The sequence below is a fragment of the Perognathus longimembris genome, chromosome 5 (genome assembly GCF_023159225.1).
Source record: "Perognathus longimembris pacificus isolate PPM17 chromosome 5, ASM2315922v1, whole genome shotgun sequence".
NCBI classification, from domain to species: Eukaryota; Metazoa; Chordata; class Mammalia; order Rodentia; family Heteromyidae; genus Perognathus; species Perognathus longimembris.
This window is the reverse complement of record NC_063165.1, coordinates 15,629,980-15,640,226: the sequence shown is the minus strand read 5'-3', so window position 1 is coordinate 15,640,226 and position 10,247 is coordinate 15,629,980. Positions and strand designations below refer to the sequence as shown.

At 34.0% G+C, this 10,247-nt stretch overlaps 1 protein-coding gene across 1 annotated transcript; it reads right to left on the bottom strand.

Moving 5' to 3' along the window:
* Window positions 1–769: 769 nt before the first annotated feature.
* LOC125351029 (protein BRAWNIN-like) lies at window positions 770–5,636 on the bottom strand. Its single transcript, XM_048345789.1, has 2 exons — window positions 5,607–5,636; window positions 770–1,138 (listed from the first exon to the last, which is right to left on the bottom strand). Exons 1-2 carry the CDS (start codon window positions 5,634–5,636, stop codon window positions 770–772), a joined length of 399 nt encoding a protein of 132 aa, XP_048201746.1.
* Between the last annotated feature and the right edge of the window lie 4,611 nt (window positions 5,637–10,247).

Sequence of the window (10,247 nt, the reverse complement as noted above, 5' to 3'; positions counted from 1 at the left end):
TAGCTTTTTTGTCCAAAGCTTATGTTCTGCCACTTGAGCCACACCTCCATTTCCAACATTTTGGTGGTTAATTGGAGGTAAGAGATTCATGAACTTTCCTGCCTGGGCTGGCTTTGAACTGTGATCTTCAGATCTCAGTCTCCTGAGCAGCCTCCCGAGCCACCAGTACCCTGCCATGTGTGTGTGTATGTGTGTGTATATATGTATATATAATTTATTTATTTATTTATTTAAGAAAAAGTAAATACCAGTTTGAACTTGGTTCCTCAAATCTGCAGTTTCTCAAATTTTGCAGCTCACATCACAGTTTTATGATATTCTAGACACATCTCCAAGAGAACATTTGACTTAATGAAGTTCAATACAAGTACTTCCAATATTTAGAGAAATATTAACTTAGGTCCCATACATTCTTTTTTTTTAAACTATGTTTAAGTTTGTAATTTCCATATGCCATTATACTCAAGCTAATTCAGAGAAAATCCAGAACTAAAATGGCAGGAAACATAGCAAATGCTCTCTCTTACATGATATACAAGACCGGCTATCTTCCAGTCCACATGCAAAAGGCTGAGAATAGGCAGTTTGGCGTTTTGGTCAAACCATAATGAAAAGTTTACCTAATCAGTGAATATAGACAAAGCACCAATTCGCTATTAGCATAGCATTAGGTGCTTAGCCACAAGTAGTTTGACACCATAAGTCATGTTTAGTACATATTTTAGACTTCCATTCACAAAATTCTTGGCATCATTGAGTTCCACAGTATTTATTGCTCTACGACCTGCGGTTTGTGTTGTAGCTCTTTCAGTCCCAGTAGCTCTGTCTTGAGTTCTCCAGGCTTTGGTGGAATTGCAGGTATTGTCAGGTCGGGCCGGTAGTACCTGTGCACCACTTGGGCACCAGCGCACCTGGCCAGGAGGCTGGCCGCCACCATTTTCAGATAGCTGGGCCAGGACATTCCCGGGGGCAGGGTGGAAGAGCCGCACACATGGGCCCGTCTTCTTTGCAATGACACAAGGTCACTGAGAGGACGAATGGTTGGCAAGGGCCAAAGTGCAACCTTAGGGCCTTGATCGATCAGGGAGGGGTTCTCCGCTTGCCGAACCGCGGGACCCTCCCCGCCACCCCGGCCCCCCTTTAAAATTTTTGAAGGTATAAAACATAGAAACTATAAGAAAGAAGCCTGGAATAAGTTATAAATTTAGCTTGGTTTGTAAGAATCTTGAAAAGTTCACAATGAAAGATGAGAAAGTTCCCAAAAGAAGGAATTTAGCAATTACTATAATTGTAGTTAAATCTATTTTTCACCTCAAAGGTAAGCACTTTTCTCTCCAAACCCTACAGACATTTAGACTGACATTGTTTAGGTGTGGGATAAAAAGAATCTCTGAGAATAAATAATTACAATGTAAGAAAACTCTTGGAAGAAGACATGATAAGTGCTGCAACCATGTAATATCTCACAATTATTGTTGAATGTTGGAAGTTCCTACAGGTTTTGCGGATATTTTTATAACTCTTAAATTGCTATAGGAAAATGCAGGGTAAACTATGGAAGATATAGGTACAGGTGATTGTTTTCTGCATACAAACCTAATTGTGTTATAGGAACTATGAGGGAGAATTGAATGGTACTGCATCAAATTAAGAAATTTCTGCATAGTAGTACAACTATGGCAACTAAGAGAAAAATCAACAAATGGATTGTCTAGTTAGTTATAGAACAGAAAAATAATTCATATCCAGGATATTCAGAGATTTCAAAAGTTAAAAAGAACTGTGAGTTATTAAGTGGAAAGAATAACAGTCACTTTCAGGAAAAATTACACGTGGGTAATAAATAAATGAAGGATTTTTCAACAGTATGAGCCACAAAGGAAATAAAAATCAAAGCTACACTGAGATTCCATCATATCCAAGTCACAATAGTGATTTTATGGTAACAAGCACAAACAAAGTCGATGGGAATGTGTGGAAAAGGACCCTTCATATTTTGTTGCAATTTAAATCAGTGAAATCATTATGTAAATTAACATGGTACTTTTATTTTTATTTATTTATTATTTATTTATTTTTTATTTTTTTGCCAGTCCTGGGCCTTGGACTCAGGGCCTGAGCACTGTCCCTGGCTTCTTCCCGCTCAAGGCTAGCACTCGGCCACTTGAGCCACAGCGCCCCTTCTGGCCGTTTTCTGTATATGTGGTGCTGGGGAATCAAACCTAGGGCCTCGTGTATCCGAGGCAGGCACTCTTGCCACTAGGCTATATCCCCAGCCCATCATGGTACTTTTAGAAGCAACCAAAATTAGATCTACCTAGGACACTATTATATCACCCTTGGTTTTATAAATATACATTATATATAATGATTAATACTAATATTGTACTAAAATTAATTAATATAAGACAGACACCTATGTACCCATGTTTATTACAGCTTTGATCACAATAGCCAACTGAGGTGCTCAACAATTGATGAATGGATAAAATATGATATATATGTGCAAATATAATATCACTGAGACACAAAGGAAAAAGAAATAATATCATTTGTAAGATGATACAATGGAACTAGATATCACCATAATGGATGAAATAAGCTAAAGTCAAAGAGTTAACTGTCACAAATTATCTTTAATTTTAACCTTAACAATCTATCTACCTATGTATCTGTCTACATACTTGAACACATGCATACATGAGTGGGCACGCACACACACAAACACATGATTAAAGGCATTCCATACTTGAAAATAAGGATCACAAAACTTCCTATTTTGCTTCACACTTTTGCTTGACAATGACCAAGACATATATGTGTATTTACTTAGTTGAACAAATGTGTGGATACTTAGTTGAACAAGTATTTCTAATAAACACAGTTAGGAACAAGTAAAATATTTTAATATTGTTGCTACAGTTAACATTTTTAACTTGCACAAATCAAACAAATAACAGATAAGCCAAGAAAAAACAAGTTAGACAAGCAGCATAGAAAATAGGTAACTATTACATCATCTTAGGAGAAATATACATTTCCTAATCTATGATATTTAACCTACAATGGAGAATGTAGAATATGTTTTAACAAAGCAAATCTTATTCATAGAAATTTTGTGGGGAAGGAGAAAGTCAAATTTTGAGTAAAAATCAATGGATTTTGTAGACTTTGAGAAATTATATCTATCATTAAAAGAAGAATCGGAAGTACTTGCATCCTCTTTTGTCTACTACATGGCTGTTTGAGTTAACTCTTTAACTCAAGTTGAATTATGAGATGAACTGTAGAATTCATCCAATTGAAGCTGGCATTCAGACTAAAAATAGAAAAGAAATGGTTCTTTTCTCTTGAAACAGTAGTAAAGATAGAATAGCTAAGAAAGACAGAACATTTTTGAATTATTCAAGTATTTTATTTATATTTTAATTATTTCTTATTAGTGTATGTTCACTTTAATAGTTTTATACATGAATATTTATCAGATTAGCACTCTCTATTCTTCATTATCATCCACTATCCCTAGTTCTAAAAACTCAATGGATTTCATTTTTCTTTTTTATACATGCTTTGATTATATTTCCTCCCACTTCATGAGTCATTTTACAGTGAATTGAATTTACATCAAGTTATTTTAAAAGTAGGAAAACAGTACAGACTAAACTGTGTGTAGGAAAGTATTCTCTGACTGACCTCAGTCCAGAGAGGTCAAGATTGTTTACTTTCTTCTCTACTGCTATCAAAGATCTGCAAATTATTTACTTTTCATATGTGTTTTTCTAAAAGTAAACATTGCTAAAAATGCATCCCATTACATACACTTACACATATATTCATGTGTAAACCCACATATAGATATATACTAATTAGAAGTATTCTTAAGAGTATCTTCATGATATCTTCCTTAAACAAAAAATCCAGTACAGTTTGTAGTTAGTTTCCTTCCTTTTATAACTAACAGAAAAAAGGGCTTGAAACTTACTTAATATGAGACTTATAGGATAAAGCAAATGGAATTCAGTGCAAAAGGAAAACATACTGGATTGTTAGTTTAAAAGTTTCAAAAAATCAGGAAATATTCCTCTGTGATATAATATATATATATATATATATATATATATATATATATATATATAAAAGGAAAAAATCAGTTACTTTAGGGTCTAATCATGAGAAAAGGCATTGAGGGTTTCCATAGCAACCATGTTCTGAGTATTCTTCATTCATCTTTTCTACTGGCATCTGCCTCATTATAGTGTAAAGAAATTCAGTGTCACATCAATGAAAACTCTAATATTTATAGATCCAAATACATTTTCCTGTCCAGGGTGACTAAGTAAAGATGCTGAAATCCAGCACTGGCTTGAACAAGAAAACTTAATTTAAATGTGTGAAGAACCTAGACTTCTGTTGAATTTTACTTCTGCATTCAGCATCTATTATTTGAGCATCTGAGAGAGATTTTTTTCCATAGACTTTGACAGGCTCAGCTCTTTGGAGAGTTTATTTTATCTCTTTTAGACAGAAGCTGATTTCAGTGGCACTTATGGCTCAAACTTAAAAGTCAAAATACAAAGAACTAGCACACTTATTCTTGCCTTGCAAAGATAAGATTTATTCTGCATTGTGTAAAAACACCTGACAAACCTATCTAGTTGATACTGAACTTTCAAAATACTTTGAGACTATAGTCTCTAGCAAGAAATATGTTAAGGTAATTGACAGTGAGTCATGCCTTCTGTGGTTATATATTAAAGTACATAAATTTCACTTACAGTCATTTTATATAATGTGTCAGTGATGCCATCTTATTGATCAATTCTTTGTTAGTTATTTTATTGCAGGAACCTGATCTTATTATGATTATTACTAAGTGTGGCATTTCCATAACTTAGGTAGTGAATAGAATGTTTCTTTGACCGTGCCATCCCTTTCTTTGCTTTCTCTCACTTTCTTTCTCTTGTCCTTTACCCATAAGTTGAATACTTCATTTTTATATCATGTATACTGAATATAATGAGTGCATTTTCCTTGTAATCTTGTGTTCTCCCTTTGCCCTCTCTAAAAATGAAACAATGATAACGAAAAAAAAAACAAACAAAACTACCACCACCATCAACACAAACACGTTTCTATTTCCTCAAATTTGTTTGGATAAATAGTCCACAGGTGTTCTGAGGAGTTATTTAGATTCCTCCCCTAAGTGTATCCTCAGCTGTACTTTAGATCAAGCTTCCACAAATGAGAGTAAAAAAAATGTGTAGTTTGTCTCTTTGAACTTGGCTTACCTCACTTAACATTGTTGTTTTAGGTTCATTCATTTCCCTTCAAGTGACAGACTATTATTCTGTCTAATGGATGAGAAAAAAATCCATTGTATATTTTCTTGATCTGCACATCTATTTTTAGGGTATCTGAGCTGTTTCTATAACTTGGCTAATGTGAATAGTGCAACAATGAATATAAATTGCATGCATATTTTAATCATATCTAGACCTGTAATGTTCTGGGTAGATGCCTATGAGTGATATGGTTGGGTATTAGGGAAGGTCTATGTTAGTTCTGAGGAATCTCCAGAGTTGTTGTACACTAGTTTGCATTCTCACTAAGAGTTCAATCGGATTCCGTTCCTCCATATCGCCACCTGTATTTGTTATTGTTCAAATTCTGAATGTTTACCAATGTAACTGAGTGAGACGAAATCTCAGTATTGTTTGGATTTGCATTTCCTTTATAGTCAGGGATGTTGAGGGTTTCACTGTGTGTATATTTGCCATCCTACTATTTCTGAGAAGTCCCCGTCTAGCTCTTTTGCCTATTTATAGATTGGCTTATTGGTTTTGACAGCGGTTAAGTTATTGAGATTCTTGTACGTTTTGGATATTTGGCACTCGTTGTACGTATTCCTCATAAGGATGTTCTCCTGGTATTTGGACTGTCTTTTTAGTTTAGAAATAATACCCTTTGCAGAAACTGTTTAGTTTTATGTAATCCCATTTGTGAAGTCTCTTTACTATTTGCTGTGCCCTTGGGACTTATTTTTAAAGTTCCTACTTATGCTTATAAATTTGGTTTCTCCTACTCCATTTTGTAGTAGTTTAAAAATCGGGAGACAAAGGATAAAAAGTCAAACCAATTCAACAGCAATACTTACAAAACCACAGGGTGTAAACCAAATGTACAATTCATTGGCGGCAGGGTGAGATTGGGAGGGGAAGATGGGGGAAGGTGAGGGAGGAGGTAAAAAGTTGGACAATAAATGTACTCTCACTGCTTTATGTATGAAACTGTAACCCCTCTTTACATCACTTTGACCATAAAGAAATGCACAAAAAAAGAATTGTAGGTATGATGCTGAGGTATAAAATCCACTTTGTTGCATAATATTGTTGCATAGTGACAAACAGGAATCCAATTTATTTTTGTACATATGGATTACCAGTTTTCCCAATGCCAATTATTGAAAAGGCAGAAGCCTAATTTTAATCACTCAAATGTTTTCACCTAACAATCACATACAATGTGCACTGATACATGTCTGTGTATAAACATTCACGGATATGAAATGCACAAACATGCATAATTATGAAAACACATATATGACTATGTCCATAAATATACAAGTACGTATATGCATGTCCTTGAAGGTGAATTTGTTTCTCATTTAGAAATAAAAACTAAGGAAAGTATAGACAAAATTAAATGAAGAGGAGAGGAGAAGGAATTATATAAAATGGGCAAGGAAAATACTATACTTTTTCTACAGTAGGTTGTTATTGTATTTCAGTAAATATGATTGAAGTAGGATTCAATTTTCATTTTCAAATTATTTTTGACACCAAGATATTAGTATCAATTATTTAACAATTCACTTGTATGCATGCTAACATGGTCTATAACTTGGCCTTCCAAATCGTATTTTTATAGGATATTTTATTCAGTTTATTTCAGAAGATATCTCTGCACATTAAAACTCTTCCATGCAAGGACTTGGGAAAAATTATACTAAGTGAAGTGAGCCAGACCCAAAGAAACATGGACTCTATGGTCTCCCTTATTGGGCATAATTAGGACAGGTTTAGGCAAGCCACAGCAGAGGATCACAAGAACCCAACAGCTATACCCATATGATCACATAAGATGATGCTAAGTGAAATGAACTCCATGTTATGGAAACGATTGTTATATCACAGTTGTAACTACTTCCAGCTTCCCATGTGTATCTGTAGCTTCTATTATTGATGATGTTCTTGTATCACCTTCCTGTGGTTGTACCTACACTATCTCTGTAATCTTGTATGAGTATATTGGAAACCATATATACTGGTATTAGAACTAGGAAATTGAAAGGGAATACCATTTTACTGGTGCAAATTGAATATCAATGAATTTGCAAATTCTTTTCCATGGGGATACAAATATGAATTAAACAATAATTGTGTGCCCCAAATACAAAATTTGTGCTGTCAGAGTCATGTAGGATGAAAAAATATTGAGTGAATCTGGATTTAATACTAATTCAGTTCAAAGAATAAAAAAAGTTTAGTTAAAAAATTAAAAGGTGCCCCAGCACCACATATACAGAAAACGGCCAGAAGCGGCGCTGTGGCTCAAGTGGCAGAGTGCTAGCCTTGAGCGGGAAGAAGCCAGGGACAGTGCTCAGGCCCTGAGTCCAAGGCCCAGGACTGGCCAAAAAACAAAAACAAAACAAAAAATTAAAAGGTGCACAAATACACGGAAAAGGCAGAGGGGAAAGATTGGCAGAGGAAAGAGGGTAAAAAGTCTTCAGATAAGGTAATCCAGAGGTTACTAAAAATGATTTGCAGAATAGAGGTATCAATTATAGAAATACCATCATAAAAATTATGTGAATTTCAGCTTCCTCCTCCTTCTCTTCCTTCTTCTTCCTTCTCCTCTTCCTCTCCCCCTTCATCTTTCTTTCATCTTTTTTTCTAATTTGTTTTTTATGTCATTGTGACATGTGTACCTAGTTTTTACACATATTTTATGAAGCACTTTGAATAAAATGTCTAGGTAGAGAGTTCTCTACAGAAAGATAAAGTAGATTTGAGGATGCTGCAGTAGGGGCAAAGGAAGGTATTGAGAATGAATGCTGGTAGACATGGGGTTTTATCCAGCAAACAAAGATATCTCTGAATAAACAATAATTCCAGCCTTGTAAATATGGTGCAAGCCAGTAATTCTTACTCTTTAAAATGGCATTTTTTTCTAAATATGACATAATTTCATTCCCAATTATTGCTGAAAAATTTCCATTACATATATATTTACTGTCTAAATTACTGTTCAGATATCTGGTTGTTCAACTCATCAAATAGTATCTAATAAAAATGTTGGTCCTCTAAAAAAAAATCATGTGAGCTCAGGTAAAGGAATGACATTGGAAAAGGAAAAGAAACAGAGTTGTTGAAATCTTGCTTTTAGAAAATGCCAATATCCTTAATGCCCTTTACTTTTAGATATTATGCAATTTACAGTTTCTTGAGATGAGTCATGAGTAATCCTTTAAAAAAAAGAGTGCTCAAAGTCAAATGAGCAGACACCCTGTCAAAATGTTCATTAATCTTGGGCCAATCTGGACCTATTTCCACATGTTTATGTGACACTAAAGTAGGCATTTAGAAAAAAATTTGAAGGTCTCCAGGTGACTACTTTTCTAGGGAAAATAAGAACTGAGTATATACAAACAGATACACACACACATACAGCACTCACCTAAATAGTAGGAATGCTTCTTATATAAAGACTGCCCTTATAGTCAACTCCTACCCTGCATTTGAGGGTGTACTTTTTATTTTCCTTCTTAATAGACCTTGTTTTATTTTGCTTTACTAGCAAGTCATCATTGCATTAGGACTTTCCTCAACGAGTCGCTCTGAGACTCTTTGTCATTGGATTCATGAGTGATTGGATGGGTAAGTAGGGAATGCTAAAGGATACCCCTCTACCTCTGATCTTTCTTAACCCCAAATCCTTGTTCAATCAGAATATTAGTTCATATGTTCTAAAATCAACTCAGTAAATATTAAAGAATCTATATTTGTCCCTAACATCTCATCCAAAGAGAATGTGTATTTTTCTTCATTTCTTTATCTAGTTAAATTTACAAATTGGGTGTGAATTCAAATAATACAGCAGATGAGCAAATTCTGTAAATAAATAGAGTATAATAGTACCTGTATGTTTTTCCCTGATACTTTAAAAATAGCATTATTACAGTTATAATTTGTTTTCAGTTTGTTTCTGTTTCTTACACAATCATGTATCTTTTTTCTACATCCTTTCACAATCCTCTACTAGTTGAGAATGTAATTTCAAACAGAAGAGTCATCATAAATATTTGGAAAACAACTAACTACTAATCTAAGAAGATAGAAATAAACCTAAACACCGTAAGGAGAAAAATCTACCTTGACTTAAATCGTAAGAAGAAATCTTGTAAGAAAAAATTCCGTAGAAATCCTAAAAGGCAGTTTGGGATGCTACAATAATGTGTGTTTATAATGATATGAGATTTCTTCAATCAACCCTTCCCATGTGTTATTTTACTGCATTTTGCTTTTTAGAACAGTGTGTTAGTTCTGATATGTGGCTTAGTCCTTAGCTATCTTTAAGATCATTTTTCTTCACATATACAGCTATACCATTAGAGAATTTCTAAAGTGACTCTAATCTAATATTCCTTGAATTAGAGAGCTGAGAGCTGAATGTGAAGTATTCAGGAAGAAAGATGCTTACTATAATGTGATTCTTAGCTCAAAAATTCATCCATCCAGAGTTTTAAAAAGACCCAAGACAACTGACCTTCAGGTCAGAGAAACAAGTCACATTTTATAGAGAAGAATGTTTTTAACCTATAAAGTATTCTGTAGTTTATCATTTCTCTTTAAGAAATATAAAAGCTTTAAAGTGTAGTAGCTTTCAGCATAGAGGACATATTTTTTGGATAGTTTCACTGTAAAATTTTTTAAAGTCCTCTATAGTAATGAAAATCAGCCCATTCTCATATGTGTCTATAGAATAAATAGACAATCTTACTGCCAGAAATGATTACAAATTGGAGCTTTTCATTATCTAAATTGTGGAACACATTCCTTTCTTGGCCAGAGGACTATATTTCTTGCAAAGTTAAATTGTTGAGAAGAAAAAGAAGTCATAAAATTATAATTTTTGCAATTTTACAGAAGCAAGGTATACAAATATTTGAGTATTTAAGAGCACTTGGA